This window comes from Antrostomus carolinensis, unplaced genomic scaffold (assembly GCF_000700745.2).
Source record: "Antrostomus carolinensis isolate BGI_N321 unplaced genomic scaffold, ASM70074v2 scaffold54179, whole genome shotgun sequence".
Taxonomy (NCBI): domain Eukaryota; kingdom Metazoa; phylum Chordata; class Aves; order Caprimulgiformes; family Caprimulgidae; genus Antrostomus; species Antrostomus carolinensis.
In genome coordinates, this window is record NW_010338933.1 from 13,957 (window position 1) to 35,096 (window position 21,140).

The 21,140-nt window shown below is 37.4% G+C and overlaps 1 protein-coding gene across 1 annotated transcript in view; it reads left to right on the forward strand.

Annotated features, from left to right (window-relative positions):
• Nucleotides 1–16,845, forward strand: part of NISCH (nischarin) — a gene marked incomplete at its 5' end in the record, with an annotated part of 25,255 nt that extends 8,410 nt beyond the window's left edge. Inside the window, 15 exons of the mRNA XM_010175651.2 lie at nucleotides 780–875; nucleotides 1,442–1,594; nucleotides 2,844–2,912; nucleotides 3,367–3,552; nucleotides 3,756–3,884; nucleotides 4,312–4,425; nucleotides 5,241–5,349; nucleotides 7,980–8,101; nucleotides 8,979–9,034; nucleotides 9,636–10,952; nucleotides 11,393–11,567; nucleotides 12,271–12,424; nucleotides 12,948–13,076; nucleotides 14,036–14,197; nucleotides 15,457–16,845. Of these exons, the coding sequence (XP_010173953.1) occupies nucleotides 780–875; nucleotides 1,442–1,594; nucleotides 2,844–2,912; nucleotides 3,367–3,552; nucleotides 3,756–3,884; nucleotides 4,312–4,425; nucleotides 5,241–5,349; nucleotides 7,980–8,101; nucleotides 8,979–9,034; nucleotides 9,636–10,952; nucleotides 11,393–11,567; nucleotides 12,271–12,424; nucleotides 12,948–13,076; nucleotides 14,036–14,197; nucleotides 15,457–16,085 (3,600 nt within the window). The remainder of the gene's footprint in view (nucleotides 1–779; nucleotides 876–1,441; nucleotides 1,595–2,843; nucleotides 2,913–3,366; nucleotides 3,553–3,755; nucleotides 3,885–4,311; nucleotides 4,426–5,240; nucleotides 5,350–7,979; nucleotides 8,102–8,978; nucleotides 9,035–9,635; nucleotides 10,953–11,392; nucleotides 11,568–12,270; nucleotides 12,425–12,947; nucleotides 13,077–14,035; nucleotides 14,198–15,456) is intronic.
• Between the last annotated feature and the right edge of the window lie 4,295 nt (nucleotides 16,846–21,140).

Below are 21,140 nucleotides of genomic sequence, written 5' to 3' on the forward strand. Positions count from 1 at the left end.
GTATGTTCATGAAAAGTTTTGGATTGACTGGCACCAGATTGACATTTTCATCCAGTAATAAGCACTGTCCAAAAAGGAACAGTTAGTAATCTCAAAAAATATTTTTCAAAGGCTGGCAGGAGCTCTGACTCTTTCTCTGTTTGGTGTGGTTGCCCTGATAACACTAGCAATGTGCCAGTTGTGGTTGCACAATGTGTGTGACTGTCTGCAGAGTAGGACCTGGTTGCTGGACAGAGGCTGTACAGACCTTTGGTGGTGTAGTCCAAACTGAGCTACAGAAAAAGAGACTTTGTAATCTTAAACTTAGTCTGTGTAATTAGCCCACTAGGGTATTAAAAGCTTAGATTACTACACTCACTTCTTAGACATTCTTTTTTATTATTTTCAATAAAGAATATACGATACCTAAATAAACATGTCTGCAGGTAAGACCATAGCTTGAGATATTTCTCTTTGTGGTAACAGTAAAATACTGTGCCCTGTTAAAGTGCCTAGGTAGTTTCACCTTGAAGAATACATGGGGCAGGTAGAAAGTCAATGGAGAAGCAGCTTTGGTCAAATAAATGTTTGAATTTCACTTTTCTATTGTTGTGTGTCTAATTTCTTATTTTAGCTTTACCAAATGTTGGTGTTTCTGACCTGATACTCTCAGGACATTTTAAGGGAGTGCTGTAGCTACTTTACAAATTGGTGGAGGATCTGTTATTGAAGCTTCTAGCTGCCTCTTCTGTGTCTAGTGTTTGTTCTAACACTTCTGACTTCGTAACTTTTTTTAATAGATCAGTCATTGTGGGGGAAAGCTCATCAAAGGACTGACTTCATCAAAACATGCTCTGGCCACAATGAGTGTTCGATTTTCAGCAACATCAATGAAGGTAAGGGTGAATTCCCACTTCTGTTGAGTGTTCAGAGCACATGGAAAAATAACATGCACATTGTGGAAATACCCATTTGGAGTCTATGTACTTCTCTGTACTGCCCGTTACAGGTTCTGCTTTTAAAACCATGGAACTGAAAGGGTTTGCTAACCTTTTAAAATCTCAGCTGTAGTTAGTGGAGGAAGTGTTTACATGTGTCCCTTTTCTGATGCTTTTATTGGGATGTATGTTTCTGGTTTATGTGTTCAGTTCGGGATGAATGTCTTGCTCTTTTCTCTGTGCTTTGATTTGGCAGGGGATATGCAGTAGCATAATTTTCAATCCCTCTGTTGTTCCTCCACATTCCCTGGTTTGGATCATCTGCTAGTGTTGGAACTCCCTCTCTGTAGACATAAAATAATTCCAACCCAGTCAGCTCACATTAAAACTTGCAACTTTAATCTAGGTGATCATAAAGCTTAGAAATCTTCCTTACTTACATAAGGTTGTTTGAATTGTTTTGAATACTATTAGCTTTCACTGAAGATGTAAGCATAATATTTTAATGTACCTGTCTTAAATAGGAAATCCTAGTGCCTGAGGCCTCTGAGTTTGCTCAGTGGGAGCCAGAGGGTGCGACTTCAAGTTATCCAGTGACAGCAGTTATTCCAACTTGGAGAACTTTAACAACTTTGGATATGAGTCACAATAGCATCTCTCAAATTGATGATTCAGTGGTAAGAAATATTTTTTTACATGTGGGGAAAAAAATATGACTGATCTTCTCTGGCACATTACACAGCAGGAACTTTGCATTTGCTTTATATCTTTTTTCTGTAAGATTTTCATTTGTACTTACTTTATGTTGACTAGCTACCCAAATGAATGCTTAGGAGATTATTTCTTTTTAATACTTTGGTATTTTCTTCGCTAAAGGAGAAAAGTTTGTCATTCTGTGCTCTGTAAGCAACACTTCCATGAATTCTGACATTCTGAAACATGCTTTTACCGTTTGCATTGGCCTTAGGCCACTTACACCTCTTGGGCTAAACTTTGCAGTATTATCAAGGCTGGAGCTTCCTACATACTTAAAAACCTGTTGTGTACTAGCAGCCTTCTTGATATCAAAACGATCTGAAGAACATGGAAACAAAATATGAAGTATTTTGCCAGTATCTTAGAATTACATTTTCTTAATCAGTTATTAAGAAAAAAAAAAATTAATCACAAGAACACGTGTCAAATATTAACATAATTTTTTACTTGAACTACTCTTGTGGAGCAGGAAATAGTTACATCTGTAGCTCAACTAGAGACCATGGACTTGGAGCGCAGTTTTCTTGTTCAGGAATTTTTGTGATGTAGACTTAGGGTTCCTCAGGTTGAGTCCAGGCCTTAACTACAAGGCAAATCATTGGTGAGATTACAACCGAAAGAAAGCAGGTGTAAATACATTGATGTCAAAATTCAGCATCAAATTCAAGGTTTGATTCCTCAAAAAAGAAAAGGCTTTTGGGGTTAAAGTGCACTTACGAGAGGTTTGTGCGACTTTGTAATGCTTTGCTAATCAAAACATGGAAACAAATCACTCAACTTACTCTGATTTTTAGTGCTACTGTCTTTATCCACAATTCTGTGTAACAGATATGCTTGTTTGATAAAACAAAAACACCTATTAATGAGCTTGATCTATAGTTAATGGGGCTAAAATCCGAGCAAATTACTTGTCTTCAGTAGGAAACTAGATTTCAAATTAAAAGTTAACTATACTCATCAGAGTAACCTGGTATTCTTAAAAGCAAGATTCAACTCTTGTTGCACTAGGTCATACAGAATGCTTTTTTTATTACCAAAAGCTGAGAAGGGAGACTGTGCATTGGATGATACTTCTCCTTTGCTTGTTGGTCAGCTGATAGTGAAGGAAGTACGACCTGGTTTATGAGCTAAAATGTATTTAACACATACGGTTTTTTTCTCCTCTTCTAGAAATTAATTCCAAAGATTGAATTCCTGGATTTGAGTCACAATGAGGTGTCTCTGGTAGAAAATTTACAGGCAAGTGATACTTTTGAAGGTGATTTTTTCCCAAACTGACTGAGACCTTAGAACATAGATTTTCTTGATTCAGAATTTTGTTGCTTATCTTCCTGATGGAAAATAGTTTAGGCCCAAATAGCTTATCTTTCATAACATCAAGAATTCTTTTAATGGTGCATTTCTTACTTGCTTTGGATATTTTAATTTCTTTGCCAATATTGACATGCAGTGTTTAGTTCTGAACTAAATTAATTTACTGTCAGCTGAATCTGTGGGTTAGTAAAAATGCAGTTGAAGTTCCCTTTCCACTAGCTTGAACCTGTGTAATGTACAATTTTATGTCATGTTTTTCATGCTAGGTGGTGTCCAGCATGAAAACACTGTTGCACAAAAAAATGAGCAAGCCATATTCTTTGATATTGTCTAATTTTAATGAATTGGTGGATGACATGGATTTTCTGTGCCTTTGTAGCATCTTTACAACCTTGTTCACCTGGACTTATCCTACAACAAGCTCACGTCACTAGAAGGTGTTCACACAAAACTGGGAAACATTAAAACTCTGAATTTAGCAGGAAATCAGCTGGAAAGGCTGTGTGGTCTTAACAAACTGTACTCATTAGTCAACTTGGATCTGAGCAACAACAAAATAGAACAGGTAACTAATGATTTTCAGTGTCAAATTGAATTGTGCTTTAGATCACAAGCAAGTGCTTTTAGTGGGTGAAACTGCAAATAAGTGACTGTAGTGATTTTTTTCACTGTTATTGTATGTATATAATTTATGCAAGAAATGCTCAGTTTGCATGCCCAATTTGATTTATCCAATCTGTATTCATCCTTTTATTTAAAACCTTTCAGATTGATGAAGTAAAAAATATAGGAAACCTCCCATGCTTAGAAAAGCTGGTCTTATCCAGCAATCCATTGAGCATCATCCCTGATTACCGGACCAAAGTACTTGCTCAGTTTGGGGACAGGGCCTCAGAGGTAAGCCACAGTGCACTTCTTCCTAGGAAGCTGGCATTTGAAAAAAATCTTTTTAAAGCCTGGTGAGAAAGGTAGTGTGACTGAGTTTTTAGTGTGCGTTGGAAGATCTTTAGACCAGGAAACTGTATTAGCATTATTTGTAATGCTTCTGGATCTAAATGAAGGTTTACCCTGTCTTCATTGGGTAACAGTACATTAATATTGAAACACAGTTGTGCTAGAAGTGTGTTAAGCTTACCAAGCATTTCTGAGTTTGCATTAAACTCATATTATGTTAGGGCAAGGCCTCATGTGATAATTGTTTTTGTCTAATGGTTACAAAGATGCACATAGTTGCCTTAAGCTAAAGTGATTTTTGCTTATTGAATTAATAAATTACAGAGCTGCCTTGTTTTCAATATTTTTAGATGTTTTATTATTTTTTTAGGTCTGTTTGGATAATGTTGTTACCACAGAAAAGGAACTAGACACTGTGGAAGTGCTAAAAGCTATTCAAAAAGCAAAGGAGGTGAAATACAAACTGAGCAACTCGGATAAAAAGGTGAGTTTGGTGTTGCAAGAGGAGTAGTATGTGCAGCTTACAAAAAGACTTCTACAAATCAGATCTTAAGTGAAATTCATTAAACTTCCCTTAGCATTAAAGTTTTTAAGCTTTCTTTTTGCTTTAATGTGGTATGAACTTTTGACATTGCCTCTTTTTCCTATTTAGTTTTCAATGTAGTGTCATTAATTATCTGACCTTCCTTTTCGTACTGGCTTGGGAGAGAGGAAGTGGGAGGAAAAGATAAAATAACTTAATGGTATACACAATAAATATGCAATTAACCTTAATAGCTGTATTTCTACATCTTACATAAGTATTGCAGAGTTGTGATTTTACTGCTTGTGTTGCAGAGTACTGAAATGACTTTCCCAAATTTTCTTCTTGTGGGTAATTAGCAGTGGGAAAGAATCAGAAATCTGGATCCTCTTTGCCTTCTCTTGTGTGTCTGTATAGCTGGTTAGTCTTGTTTTGGTAATTAAAATTATTATCAGAACCTGTTCTGTCTCTGCAGTGTGGCAATTCTGTTTTCATTCTCCTGTGGTTTGTAAAAGTTGCTGCTAGTTTTGTCAATACAGTGATTAGTCAGTGATTAGAATGACTTCTCTAAATGAATTCTTAGTGTAATTCCACTTAGTGTGAAAATAGACACTTCAGAGGATGTGACCGGCCCCCTCACCCCCCAAAAAAAATAGCTGGCACTAACTTTCCTTTTACTAAAACTGAGAAAGCTTGTGTAGACTTCTCTTAGTCCAGGATCTAATGTCCTGTGTATTTAAGTTTTTTCTTTAATCACTGCATACTTTCTTTATTAGATCAGTGAGGACTCCAGGCTCACTGCTGCCAGCTCCAAATCAAACTGTTCTTCTCTTACTGTTCGTCCTTCTTCTCCCTCTCTGCCTCGTCCTGTCAGCTCCAGCCAAGGTAATCATGTATGTATCGTGCTGCTGGGCTGAGCCTCTTGGTTCTGCTTTTCTAAGCTGCATTGATATACATGAATATTATGTGCATGAATATAGGGCCTATCAAGACAAAGCAGAAAGACCTGGTAGTATTGGCTTAGAAAGTGGAATTTGTATGTGAATCAGCAAACCTGACCTGTTGTTCACTGTGGTGTTAATTAATTGTAGTGGTAGTTTGGGTACAGGACTTCTTTTGCTGCATCATCCTGCAGAAATCATCAGCAGAGGACTATGTATCTTTTTCTAGTTTAGATACATGCCTTAGTGGAAAACCATGGCATGTATAGACATGTTTTAAAATTGCTTCTCTACTTGTTCTTGGTCTGCAAAATGTGAACTCAAGTGGCATCTGTTCCATTATTGCTTCTTTGCAAGAGCTGCATTTCTGTCAAACCAGAAGGAAGATCAAAAAAGGAGATGAGTAAAAGTTGTGGGATTAGTGTCCTGGCTGAGGCTGTGATTTCAGCACATCTATTGTGCTAAAATCTGCAGCACCTGCTAACCTTACCTGAAAATTACTTTTATTGTATGTTTCAAATAAGTGTGCCTGTTGCATTAGGACCTTAGAAGGATGGCTTATCTTTTTGCAGGAGCCCATAGGACTGGTGTATGTGAATATTCATTTGTGACTGAGAAGGAGACACTTTTTTGGGGAGGCTTTTGCAGTAGGATAGTGGCAGAAGTGTGGATAGAATAGTGGCAGAAGACTTCATAACCGTTTAAAAGAGCAGGGATTATATTCTCAGTAATTCAGGGTGGAACATCTTACTCTTCCCAGAAATCAGTGGATTGGTAGATGGGGAGAGAAACAAGCCTGAAAAGCTTGATCTTTGAAAAAAGTCCATTGCTGTGATTTCTGCAACATCAGTTTTTCTCTTAGTACAGTCTATAAAAATGAAATTATTCTGACAGCCTTTGATTAAAGGACAGACAACTTAGATACAGATTTAGTTGCTGTCTATGTACTTCCTTTGCCTTTGTAGCCCTTCTAGACCACTTTTAATCTTCAGATAAAATGCCCATTTTTCCAACATGAAGTCAACACTTGCTTTAAGTTAAGTATTTAAGTTACAGTATTGAGACAGTTTGTATAGCAACCTGCAGTTTTATACAGGACTAGCTGTAAAAATCCATGCTAGCAATCACTGTGACTGTTTCAAAGTTAATTGTCAGTAGTCTTTTTCTTTTACAGTAAATGTTTAGGAGCAGATGAGTCTTGGGAGAAAAAAAAAATCTAGATCTTTTTCTGAAGTACTTGAGTTTTATAGAAAGACTGGTATAAGATTTGAGATTTATTTGCTATAGTCATTTACCACAAGGTTCCTTTAGTATAATCTTGGAGAAAGCTTTTATAAATAGTGAGAAAATGAGGACTAGAGCAGGCTGTTTCTCCACTTTAATAATAGAAAATTATTTGCTACATATCTAGCTGTCAAGTCTTGTTTTCAAAATACTGATTTTGAGAAATCTATTTTTAAAAAAATTGAAATATACTAGGCAATTAATTTAACTGTTAGACCTTAAACCATGAATAATGGAATTAATTTCCTGATATGCTATTTCTATGAATTGTTTTCTCTGCAGTTTTTCTAGACACCATCTGTTTCCGTAACATATTATTCAAATTAAATGTCACTGGCAAATGGCTTATGGAAAAAGATTAAATATTTATATAGGAAACAAACCCAAAAATAATGCTGTGCTCTTCTGTTTTTCTTGTCAATTTGAGTTTCCTTCTTGCTAACACAGTATTTTGTTCAAGTAATAAATACCTCTTGTGTTTCCTCTTACTATGAGATAGTTTGATGTAATCTACTAGACTTTACTGTCAGTCCAGAAAGATACACGCAGGAGTTTCTATGCTCAAGCCAGAAACGTATCCACACTGTAATTCTGTTGTTTTCTTTGCACATTTATATAGTTGAACTGGCTGACTGGCTCACTGGTAATACTGAAAATTGATTTGTTCTGTTGCATCAGTGTGATGATGTGAATATCAAACAGGGAAAAAGTCAAATGTCCCCGAGAATGTTGGTTTATAGGCACTCATGATCAGTTTTTACTGATGATTCAGTTTTGAACCCTTCAGAAAGGTTCTGAATAAGGTGAGATAAATGCCTTGAGTGGCATTTGAGGGATCAGACCTTCAGATATCATACTTGTTCACTCGAAGCCTGAAGAAATCAGGGAGAATGATAGAGAGTTTACAAAGAGTGCTATACTGTGTTTTTGTGAGCCTGGCAATGTTTTGGTAAAAGTAAGGGTTGGTATTTAAAAACTGACTAGTTCTGTTAAAGTGAAATCAACTGAAGAATTGTTACACTAGATGTTGAGATTTAAATTGATAGCTGGAAAAATGAGCTTTAGCAGTCTTTTATTGCAACTTTCAGTGCAGTTAAAGATGCTTCTGTGATTAGACTAAAATTCTGCATGCTTTTGCTTGGTCCTGGCATTATGTGAGGATACCCTTTACCTTTAATGATTTATGATCAGATCTTGATTATACAATTTTAATTCCACTTGTTTGGCAGATACTTTTAGACATTTTGGTTTTACTTCAGTGATTTCAAGAGCTGTTTATATTTGTTCTAGAAATAATTTGTGAAGAAACAGTCCTAGCCAGCAGTTCTTTGCAATCCAGTGGTTCGACTCCTACAGACCATACAGTTCCCCAGAAATGCTTTGAAGTACCAGATTCCAGATGTAAAAATCAGGTAATTGCCATACTTCTGTTAATTTTATGGTATTTTCAAGTGTTTTTGGAAGCTTTTTTCTGACGTTAAACTTCTGTTATTTTAGCAATCCATAGCAAAGTGGTTTTGATTCTCAGAGCTGTTATAATGGAAAAGGAGGTGGCCTCAAATTTGAATCAAGTGGTTGGTCCACCTTCTAGATTTAATGCATACTCCAAGTTTACCAGATTTGCAGAGAATTGTTGTTAGTATGTCATTGAGATATTTACCCACTATTAGTATCACATCATTTAATATCCACTTAGATACTGAATATAAGACTTCTGTCTTATTACAATAACAGTTTTTGGAAGACGATTTTCTTGCTAGTAGAGTAGAATAACCTTCTCCCTGACAATAGGTAATGGCCTTAATTTGTCTCCTTCAAACTCCTGCTGTTTGATAACTTCTGTATTGTGTTTTCATTTGTTGTATTGGAAACACTCTTCGTATGCACGGCTTCAAGGAATGAGACGCAAGACTTAGGGAATCTCTTCCTTTGCTACTGGTATAGTTAGTCTTTGCTGAGTTCCTTTACCTTTTTGTCTCACTTTCCTGCAGTAAAAACTTGTACTGGGCTGAAATATGTCTACAGGTCACAGGTTGGATCTGTTCTCAAGTCAGCAGCAGAGTTCATTCTCTTCCTGCCTTAATTGGATGCCCAACCTAAAGTAAACAGGTAGTGTTTTAGGATCCTCAAAGGACAGCTGCTTAGCTGCCCATGAGTGTAACAGGACTTTGCAGTGAGTTTGCTAGCTTTAAAAAGTGGGAGCCAGCATTCTTTGTTTTTCATGTGTGCTAAGTCTGACAGCAGCTGTAAGTAGCTGATAGCTTCCTTTTGTTTTCTTCTTCTCCTTAGGCACCTACCTCTCTATTGGATTCATGCAAAGAGTATGGTAGTGGTCACCATATGTGGTAAGCTGGATATCTAAGTTCTGGTTTAAATCCTTGTTAGTTTTTGGATAATAGCAGTGGGTGCTGCATTTTTAAACTTGGCCTTTAAGGCAAAACATTCTCTTTCATTTTATGCTGCCTCTGTTTTTTTTTTTTTTTGAACTGAAATAAATTTCATGGTGTAAAGTGTTTTTAAAATTTGAACCCTGGAATGCAGTTGGTTTTTTCAAAATCAGCAATAGCTGTGTTCTAAACTGTTTTAACTCATAAGGATATGCTTATTGGGGTTGGGAAATGAAAGGTGAGTTAATCATAGAATACCAGGTTGGAAGGGACCTCAAGGATCATCTGGTCCAGCCTTTCTTGCCAAAAGCATGGTCTGGGAATGATGGCCCAACACAAACATTTTATTTTTTACTTTTGATAGAATTACAGGCTACCACCCTTAAAATCATCAATGTCTGTGTGGTGTACAAAGATATTTTACAAAATCACACTGATGTAACTGTAGTACCAAGAGTAAACCTCAAAGTTCTGAGAAGCAGCACCATGAATTGTAGGTAGCTATGACTGTTTTTAAACTCACGTTTGTACTTACTGTGGCTTGTTATCTCTTTTGAAGTTTGGATCGTTCAGAGGAAGAACACTACGTGGTGCCTGACCCCTGTAACACTGTCATCTTACCTTTTAATTGTATGTCATACACTGCCACAAACCAAGATTTTATCCAGCATCTTTCTGCCTTGATAGTGCAGACTGTGCAGAGATCACCCTCCTCCTTTACAGAGAATAAAGGAAGCCCTCCAAGCAATTCCAGAACCACAGACAAAGAAGATGGATATTTTGAAATGGGACTTCATGAAGGAGATCAGACTTTTGAGTTCAGCACTACTTCAGATACTCGATCATCTGACAACATAGTAGTAGAGAGTGTTGACATAGTCAAAATTCTCTGGAGTTTTTGTATTCACATTCATAAAGGACTCAGGCAGTTTGCTTCCTGTTTGGTTTTGACTGATGATATGCTAGCTGTGTTTGAGATTCCTCATCAGGAATTGAGAGGAAATTGCCAGCACATCCCTTCTGCCTTGAAATTAACGCTGTGTTTTCCATATACTGATCTATCAGAATTTGGTTTTCTCCTGCCAGAAATCTGTTTAATGCTGAAGATGAAAAACAACGACAACTGCTTGTTTATTGTTTCAGACTCCCAGAATCTTCAGGACTTTTATTCCTGTTTACACACGTGTTGCTCTCAACACTACACGTCAGTGTTACCAAGCTCCACATTGTACTGTGGAAAAGCAAACCTCCAAGAGTTTCTCTGTCAGCTTATGGAGTTGAACTGCATTTCAGCAGAAGATGTTGAGATAAAAGGTTTTTTCCCAACATATCTTGTTTATGGGAATAAAACCAATGGGCAGAAAACCTTGCATCAACCAGAGTCAGCTGGCAGTAACAAAGAAGGGTCAAAAAATGTTTTGTGTTCTGCACTTTATTCTTCAGTGTATAAATCTTCTGATGAGGGTCCCTGTGTGATCCATCCATGTTGGATATTTCTAACTCCCCAGCATCTGTACATAGTAAAGGTAGATTTTGGTTTACTGCCAGGTAAATGGGTAGGCACAGAAGAGCTGAGAAGTGTATTTAAGCTGAATCGGATTCCGATAGCATCACTTGTGTTGCATCCAACTCATGGTTCCATCCAGCAGAAGGGTTCATTTTTGGATGGGCATGTGCTGGAATTGCTCGTTGGATACAGATTTGTTACAGCAGTGTTTGTTCTACCTCATGAGAAATTCCACTTCTTAAGAATCTACAGTCTTTTAAGGACACTTCTGCAGGATGTTAAGACTATTATTATTTTCAAAGCTTCAAGCAAATCAGATGCTGTAAGAAATCACATTGTGGAGGCAAACAGACATGGTCAGTCAGCAAGGTAACAATTCCCATAAGAGGTCTGTTGCACTGTGCTGAAGTTAATCTGGCCTAGGCAGTGTGTTTGCAGTTGTCATTGTAATTGTTTTTTGTAATTGCCTGTACTGTTGATGGAGTAAATTTTTGTTCTGCTGTTCTTGTAGTATGTGTGAATGGTTATCCTGGACTGTACCTGTCTACCTTTTGTTTGTTTGGTTTGTTTTGTCATTGCAACATAAAATACATTTTCGTATGGAAGGAGACTTCTTATTTCATGTACTTGCAGGCTGAGGTCATGGCAGATGTGACAGCTGTGCTCAAGAGAAATAATTTAAAGTAAACTATTAAGAATAGAGTTGTCCATTCCTAATTTCTGACTGAAATATAAATTATTAATTCTTGTAGAGGAAGAGCTGTGTATTTCCTTGAATTTTGATGATGTGTTTTCTGGATCTCTTCTAGCTTTTGCAAGCCTCATCTGACACTGTCATCTTTATATCCATCTGAATTTCTTATGCAGAAGATAACAGAAGATAACCAGATTCCTGTTCACCTTGATGTTTCTGTGTCTCTGCAGTATGTGGCTGGCCTGAAAGGAAGTGCCCTAGTTGAGTTTTTCCATGGCAACATTGCAGAGGTATTGTACCTAGCCCATGTGTATAAAAAGATGCCTTGTGGCCTTTCAGTACTAGAGAGTATTTTAAGAACAGCTTTCCTGATCAAACTTAAAAACAAGAGTTAGGCTTTGCAAAACCTGGAAGTGTTTTGGTCAAAAACCTGCTTGTGTTACTTTGTTTTGGGTTCCCCAGTACAGCAATTGGGATCCTGTCAGGTGTATTTTGCCTTCAGGATCCTTGGTGCAGAATAGAAGAGCACATTTGAGTATGTCTTGAAGATATGATTACTCCAGGAATGTTACTTTTTTTTTCTTTAAAGTGGCAAAAGGAAAGAAAATTACTGGAGTGGAATTATTTTGTGATGGTATCGAGCTAAATCAGTGTGTCCTTACTCTTTTGTGTAATGTGGATGCATCAATACAACACGACGTGTGCATGGCTGTAGGTACTCCAGAAACATGAGTAGATAAACCTAATTTCTGAACAGCAGATTTATAGTCTGTGTGGGCATCATCAAGTTTAAAAGTACAAATCTTACTTTAAATTCATGATACGACTTTTTGAGTGATAAAAAGGTGAGCTTCTGGTCTTTGACTGTAGCATGTTCACATGCTTCAGATCTTGAATTTTTTTCTTTTAGTAGTCTGAAGTTGCCTCGAAGGTGATGAAACTATCTGAAATGTCGAAGTGTGCAAGTGATTTATGAAACAATTTACATCTTAGGTGGAAAATGAAGAATTGAGACATCTCATGTGGTCTGCAGTTCTGTTTTACAAGACTCCCAATGTGGAAGTGATGGCTTGTGTGCTTCTCTCAACAAAAGCTATTTACTTTCTGTTGGATGATTCTTTCATTCATGCTGATGAGCACCAGTCAGGTAAGATAGCTATTTTGATCCTTTAATAAGGTTGCCCAATTAATTCCTGTCTATGTGTTTGTCTTCAGTTTAAGTACCAGTCTTGGTCAATACTCTTATTTGGGCCTCCTAGTTGAGGGAGAGACTGTCACAGTTTGCCACATGCAGAGTTACTTGCATGAGGCTTTTATGTTCAAAATTTCATAGTCCCTAGCATCAACTGGGCAACTAAAGGCCCTTCCGTAGCCAAAATGGTAAGTCAAGGGTAGTGAAGCTCATGGTGTGCATTCACTTCACGCAAGTGGTTTGTTAATGCATCTGCTGATTTAAATCTGAGATGTGACAGCTACTTCAAGAAACACTGCTCACAGGGAGGTTTGGTTGTATTTGTTGCTTGAGAAATTATTAGCTACTATTCCCACCTTCCGCCTAATTTCTTCTTTCAAGTGTGATATAGGTATAAGATTTGAATAATAAAAATTATGCTTATGGAAAGAAGAGTAATTCTTTCTTCTTTTGACTTTATCTTATCCTTTTTGAACAGATTTTTGGAACAAAGAAAACTCAGATTGTGAAAATAGCTCTTTCCACCTCTCTTGCTGCTTTGTGCTAAAGCTTAATGACCTGCAGTCAGTCAATGTTGGCCTATTCGACCAGTATTTCCGAATTACTGGTGAGTACCTTTTGTGCTTTCAGTTTTTCCAGTTCTATTTTGTCTGTTTAGTCGTGTCTTAGATGAAATCCTGTCTTTCTTTTACTAGTGAGATGAAAGAGTATATTATTTTGTTGCTTTGTTTTTATAAAATAAATAAAGTTAATATAACACTGGTGGTGCTGTACCAATAGACTGGTAATACTGTCTTGCAACACCTTGTAATTGAGGTAACTGGGAACATTAATATCAATTAATTGATCTCACAAGTGCCTTTAAAAATTTTCCTGTCTTAATGGCACCTCAGAAGGGAAATCTAAAGACTTTCTTGTTTTTCTGGGCTTTGGCTTATGATAAAAGAGTAAGATCAAGGTACCGCCCATGTTGCAAAATGTGTAGTTGATGGTTTACTTTTTTGATGGAAAATGAGGCCTTAAAGTTTACAAAAGGTAATTATGTCAACTTAAAATTTAATGGAAATAACATGGGTAGTTTCTGGGCTGGTGCTTTGCCTCAAGAGTTCCCACTACATGTGAGCCATACATTCCTGTGTTCTAAAAGTCTTCTCATTGTGTTGGTACCTTGATGGAGGGAAAACAATCTTTCTAGAAATTATTTAAGATGACCCTTGCATACAACAGCTTCACAAAGAAAACTGAGGGCAGGGTTTTTTTTCTGTAAGATAAATTGTCATGATAAGATGATAATAAGGTTGAACTTGTACAGCCATAGTCGAACAGTTAAATCAAAAGTGTATGTCATATTTTAAATCAAGAGAAATTATGTTAATGTTTGAGGGCTTTGTAAGGATTCTGTTATTCTTTTCCAAGGATTTGAAAGCTTTCTGAATAATGATGCATGTTTTGAGGAGAAATAATCCTTGCAAGAAATCTTCTTTGACAGTTGGATGTTGGTTGAAGAAATTATGCTAATGTAAATATACAGATGTGTGAATGGTTTATATTCTGTCTTCTTTTCAGGACACTCTGCAGATCATATAGTCACCTGCCTGACAAGAGACAGTTACAACACTCACACTTTCATACAGCAGCTTATGGCAGTTCTGTCATTGCTTGCACGTACACCTTCACCTGAACCAGTAGATAAAGACTTCTACTCTGAGTTTGGGAGTAAAAACACAGGTAAGTAGTATTCCTACATGTCATGAGTTATTTAGGCATCATACTTAGGGCAACATCTAAAGAGTACTGATTAAAAAGTCTCTTGAGGGAAATTTATGCATCAGTTGTTTCCTATTTGATACTTTAACCAAACTCCCTGATGTTAATTTTCTTACATGTGCCTTATCTGAAGAGAATTGTTAGTCTTGCACATGTGAAGTTAGTGGTGGCTTCTTGAGTCCAGCAAAAACAGCTCTTCCTATAAAATATTTTGGGGAGTGTTCTAGTGTAGCTCCCATGGCAAGTTTCAGCCTAACCTACAAAGTCAAGTAAGTCATCAAAGAACAGTGAAGGTAACAAAGTCTGAAGATTACATTTTTCCTCACTTTGTCAAATAAAAGAATCCTGTGATTCTGTGAGAATGTAGTGAAGTGAAAACTAGACTTTTTTTAAGCTGTTAGGTTCAATTCCAGTATCAGGTGAAACTTTTTTTTGCTTAGAATTCTGAAACCAGTTGAAGGCATGAAATAAAATTGCATTTTCCTGAGGAATGATTGCTATTGTTACTATCTTACAGAGCAGCTGTGTAACACAAGCCCAGAAAGTGCAGGATTTGATGGGAAGTCATAATCCTTAATTAGACCAATTGATTTAGGTGGAAAAAAAGCAGGCATGCTTCCTTCAAGCTTTGCGACATTGTATTTCAGCCCTTAACTTATAGGGACTAAGGGACTGCAGTGTGTCACTTCCTGTCACTTCAGAATCTGACTGGGAGCTGGGGAATGTCCTGATTGAGTAGGGATATAAAAGCAATTCATGCACAGTCTTTTTCTTTTTTTGTTGTTTTAATTTCTACCTTTTCTCTCCACTTAAAAGACACAGGGATTTTGTTTGTGTTCAGTGATGTGATAATCCTTTCAGTGAGTCCCAAAATAGGTAGTGGGAAGGAGACAGAAGAGGGTCAGCTGGTAGGGAGGTGGATAACTTCTGATACGAAAATCCATCTGTATTTCCTTCTGCTTCTTCTACCATCACCCTGAACTAGTTATGTGGTTAGAAATTTGCAGAAAGGTGTGTTAGTAATGCAAGAGAGACTCCATTAGAGATCTGCAGTCCAACTAAAATTATTCCATTATTGTGCCTAAGCAAAACCATATGCAAATAGTTACAAAACTTGAATTCTAATAGCTGCAGCTGTCAAAGGTTGTTGCTTGTCTTAATGTATTAAGAAATTATTGTATAGTACTAAATGGAAGTATAATAATGTATGTTTCTTGCAGGAAAAATGGAGAATTATGAACTGATTCACTCTAGCAGAGTCAAATTTATTTATCCAAATGAAGAGGAAATTGGGGACCTTGCTTTTCTAGTGGCAGAGAAGATGGATGGTTTGACTAATCTTCAGTCCCTCAACATCCTTCTGTATGTGTTGGTATTTCAAGTAAATCACATTGAAGGATCTGCCCAAAACACTAGTTTACTTCAACCTAAAACACTTATATTAACCAGCTCTGATTTGTTCCTCTTTGATGAAGATTATATCAGTTACCCACTACCTGAATTTGCTAAAGAACCACCAAAGAGAGATAAGTATCAGCTTGCAGATGGAAGACGAATCCGGGATTTAGACAGAGTACTTATGGGTTATCAGACATATCCACAGGCCCTTACATTTGTGTTTGATGATGTTCAGAATCAGGATCTGATGCAGAATTTAACACTGGATCACTTTGGAGAAACTCATAGTGCCCCAAAGGGAAATGTTAAACAAGAAGGCAGCAGGAGCAGAGAGATCCAGTGGTGCATCTTTATTCCAAGTGCAGAAAGCAGGGAGAAATTAATTTCATTGCTTGCAAGACAGTGGGAGATCCTGTGTGGTAGGGAACTGCCTTTGGAACTCACTGGGTAATGATTGCACAGCTAAGTGGTTTCAGTGTCTATTGCAAGGTAAAGCACAGTGTTTAAATAGATAGCACCTGTTAAGTTCTGGTTTTTTAATAAGGAGCTGACCTGAGCTCCCTTGCTCCCTAGTGCAGTGAACATTTAATAATACATAGAAATATTCTGAAGTGCTAACTGGGGACTGAACTTCTTCTAAAGTCTATTTTTTATGCTGTAGTATATAGCGAAAAAATCATGAGACATCCTGGGAAACTGTATGGAAAAGTTAAGGAGTCAACACTAGATACACTGTCGTCTAGGGCTGTTAAGGTTTCTGCTATTTTTCTGTATATATCAGTCTTGCTGTTCTATACAAATTCTAATGTGTAAATAAGGGTAAATGCTTGTGTATGTTCAAGTGCAATGTTCTTTGTAAAAGAAGTATTTTGGGTATGCTGCTAATGCTTATTATTTAACGATCTTACAGTTTTACGTATGTTTTTATTTGAGGCCAAATGTAATTATTTGCTGCCAATTATGAACTTAAATTTGAGCCACAAGCAGGTGACAGATTTTAATAGGAAATTAGTTTCATGGGCATTCTTTTTCCTTGTCCTAGGATAAAGAAGAATTGCCTGTTAAAGATCCCCTCAGTAGCTTCTTGAAAGTGGAAATACCCAACATGGGTATATGAGCATTTTGTCAGCAAATAATGAATTTGTATCTCTGAACACAAAGTCTTTCTTTTGCCTATTTTGTCAATACAAATAAAGTGTAATTTGACAGTTTTCTTCTGGCCTTGTCTTTATTCAAGTTTATCTTGAGTTTGCAGGATACCATATGGCAGTTCAGCAGCACATACTATGTTCCTAGAGTGTATTGAAAGTATGAAATATGCAGGAAGATGAAAAAAAATAGTTTATTCTACTATAGCAAGTTTGCACTGGTCCAGAAATAGAACTGAGTCATGGAAACTGAGGATCTGCAGCTTCCAAACACAATTTAAGGAAGATTTATTTCAAGTACTTTTGCTTCTCCATCAGATATTAGGGATTTGCTTTCCAAGCTGTCATTTTTAACTTGAATATTACCATGCTCAACAAGCTTTAGCCTCCTTATGAAAGTAAAATCTCTGCTCACTGTTATGAAGACAAATACTGAGAATTTGAAAAAAAGACTGTTCTATGTCCACTGGGATTAAGAAGGGAGGGAGAGTTTTAATATGTATGTGCCAGTCGATGTTGCTTATAACTGATGCTTCTTAAAAAACACATAGAAAAATTTAGGTTGGAAGAGACCTCTGGAGGTCCAACAAGCTCAAAACAGGACAAACTTCAGATTCTTCAGGGCCTGGTCCAAACAAGGTTTTAGTTTTCTTCAAGAGCAGCAAGTCCACTGTGACACGGGAAATGTGGTGGTTCTGTGGAGTATTTTTCCTTGCTAATGGGGAGCTTGGCTGTGCTCTTTGGGCTCCAGATTGCAGTCAGTGCAAGAATGACAGACACAGGCAGCCAATGTCAAATTGTATTGCAGGATGCAGTGGAGTTCCCTATGCAACTGAAGAGGTAAGGAGCATTACTCTGTTTAGCAGGGGAAACCTAGCCCCTCTCAAGCTTAGACCAAACTGAACAATTAAGGTAGGTACTGTGGACTCCTAAGGAAAACTAAATTTTCCTGTACTTTAGAGGTCTTCTCTTACCTGAAATCTCAAGGATAGTTATGTTAATTTAAACTTAATTATTATTAGGTATGAAAAAACCGAACTTCTAAAATAAAAATTCTAGGGATAAAATAATTAAAAGCTTAGGTTTTCATTAGTTCTTTCTGAAGTAACTGTTAATCACTTATTTGTAATTCCTGTAGGTAATGTTAAAGAGGAGCCTGTGGCAACTTGAATAGTCCAATCTGCAGGCACTTGAGAATTTACCAGGTGAACAGATCATTTACATTACGGTTTATGGTTTAAGTGAATGCCCAGGGAATCTGTAATGAGTCCTCTGAAACTGCCTAGGATTTGAGCCAACATGAATAGATAGCTTTGCCTCTCATACTAGAGGTTATACTTGTCATTGTTTCTGGGTAAGTCAGCCCTGCTTCCAACTTGTAAGGCCTGTCCTGGGGGATGCTTTGTGCTTGGGATAGACCTGAGTTGTGTTTCTAAGCATCCTTTGTAAATCCCAGCTGTTCAATTGTATTTTAATATCATAGAATCATGTATTAGAATAAGCAAGGATAATACCCTGCTTGTTACATAGTTTGGGCAGTCAAAGTCTCTTTTCAGATTTCATTGTGGCAAGAATACAGCTGTGATTAAACTTGAAATTCCTTTAAATCCACAACTGTTTAAAAGATTAAATCTGTCCCTTTGGATCAGATTATTAATTCAGGAAACAGGTACAATTGCCCCTTGAGATCTTGGTAAACACTGATCACGTTTTAAGATGAACAAAATGTTCAATAATTCATTAGGTACATAATGGAAGGATCAAGAAATACTGCAGTATGTATCTTTTCTATGGTGCTATCAGAATTGTTTTATTTTCAGGGCATTTTTTTCAATAAATAATCTTTTATACTCTGCCAGGTAAAGCATGGGCTATGCAAAGTAAAGCGTCTTCCCTGACACTTCAGTTACCTGGAGAAAAAAAACACACAAACAAAAAACAACCCAACTGAACTCAAAACAAGAAATTCCCCTCTCTTCTGTCACCAGGTATCTGGTCCCCTGCTCTTTGCCTGTGTTAAAACCTGCTGGAGTTAGTGCTTTGTGGGTGCAAATTTCTGTTAATATAAGTGCAAACCTAAGCTGAAAAATGTTATTCACTGTCATTCCTTAGCACCAGCTTGTTGTCTTTATTGCCTAATTCTAATGTAATCTTTTGTTGCTAAATATAGGGATTTATTTAAATGAGTTTTCCTTGAAAATGCACAATCCTTCATCTTGAACTTCCTGAACTAGTTGTTTCATTTCATAAAGACTTCTCAGAGCTTTCCACAATTAGTTTCTACAGAAAGTTCTGCAAAATGAAGTAGCTTTGTAAGCAGTTGTGCTCACCTAAAACAGTCTTGGGTTGTTTTTTTTTCTGCTGTTTTGCAAGAGTGCTACACAGCCCTGCATGTGTATTTCTCTTTAGTAATCCTTTATACTCAAATCTTTTATGACTTCCAACCCTTGCTCAACGTTAAGACAATATCTAAGTAGCTGAAGTTATGACCAGATGCATGTGTAGGCAGGTGGGGAGATCTTTTTCAGCAAAGTGTCTCCTAAACCATCTTAGACTTCCGTAGTCTGGCTTTGCAGTTGTTGATGTGTGCCACCCTAGGAAGACCTATGCCATTATGTTCAGTGTCATCTGCTGAGGATCTGGCCAAAGGCTTTAAAACTTCCCTTGTGTTACAACTGAAAACAACTGAAAAATTGTAAATGAATCTCATTAGGAAGGAAAGTAAATGAGTTTGCTGACCTAAGCTAAACTGTGTTTTCTTTGCAAGAAGAAATGACAGTGTGACCTGCATCCTGTCCACCCCGTGGCCATTCCCATGCTGCTTTTACAGCACTCTGTGATCTGCCTGACTGTAGATGTACTGAACAGTCATGTATTTACATCAGCCCTTTGACTTGTCTTCCTGTTCCTGTCAGCTTAGATAAGAAGTCTATTTAAAAAAAGAAATTAAAAAATGAAGTAACAGAAAATGCTGCTGCTTCTTGCTTGAATGTGTCTGATCAGAAAGTTTACTTCTGTGGTATTAATCTTCAAACATACCAAATCTGAGGCACAGAAGCAGCAACATGAGGAAAAGCATGAAGTTGTGGTTCATAGCAGACAGACTACAAACTTCTGTTTCCTGCTGTCTACCTGATAATGAAGGGTATGTAGTAACTCGGAAAGCTAAAAATTTATGTGGAAAAAGGGGGGATATGAAACTCATTAGCCCAAGAAGGTGCTAAGGACAGATTGTGGCCAACACTGGAAAAACCCATCTGACTATATGCATAAAGAGTTAATAGCCAGAGTTGGTAAGCTGGGTACTAAGCCCTCATGCTTCAGACCTTAAGGTCGAAGGGAGATGACACAAACTCCCAGCCTCTCTAAAGTTGTTGAAAACGCTGATAGTGGGATCCCAACTCTCATCTCCCTGGTGCTGTTCTCAGGTGCTTCAGTGCAATCCTTGGCAAACTGTTTGCTACAGCTTTATTCAAGCACTTTCTATCCCTTATAGATAACAGTACCTGTAGGATAAGCAGCACCATCATGGGAAAACACACTTCCTCTTCAGTCACGCTGATGTGAGCAGGTGGGGAGTTTCAACAATTCAGCCTGTTTGTTCAAACAGTTTTACTCAGACATATAATTCATACTGAATACCTGTGGGGAATTTAGCACCTGACTCTCCCAGGGCAATCTCAGGGCACTGCTTAACAGATGGGAAAGGTACAAAAGTAAAACCAAGAGATTAAAATATGTAGTTGGCTTTCACTGCAGGACCACGTGTAAAGGAACTAGGACTCAATATCAGTAAATAGGGCAGGACTTAGAGCATTTACGTTCTGATATTTGTACTGATGCCCTTCAAGGTTTTGAACTAACAGTATGTGAGCAGCTGCAATAGTTTCCTCCTGAAGCTGTACCTGTCTGCTTGGAATTGAGCTAGTGCATGTGAGAGAAAAATAAACAGTCTCCCACTTGCTGTCTGACCTTTCAGGTTTTTTACTTTTATCAGCAAACTTTTAAATTCCTGTTCCTTCCAAACTGCCAAGACAAAAAAACAAACAAACAAAATACAGGATTGTGACCTAGCCTCTGCACCAACAGCATCCGTGGTGTGTTCAGTAAGCGTGGTGTAGCGGGGCTTCTTCCTGCACTCAAGCACTCCTGGCTTGGTCTGTTTAGTCCTTTGCTGGTAGCCCTTTAGACTCAGCCTTCTAGCATGCTTAAGATTCAGAGCAAAGAGACTTTATGTTCTTTCCCAGAAGAGTGTAATGAGAGTGCATGTCTCACTGTGGATGTAATCGAATGGTCAGTGCCCACAGAAGCTGTGTGGCATGGCACACTGGATGGTAAATCATTTGTCTTGGCTCTGT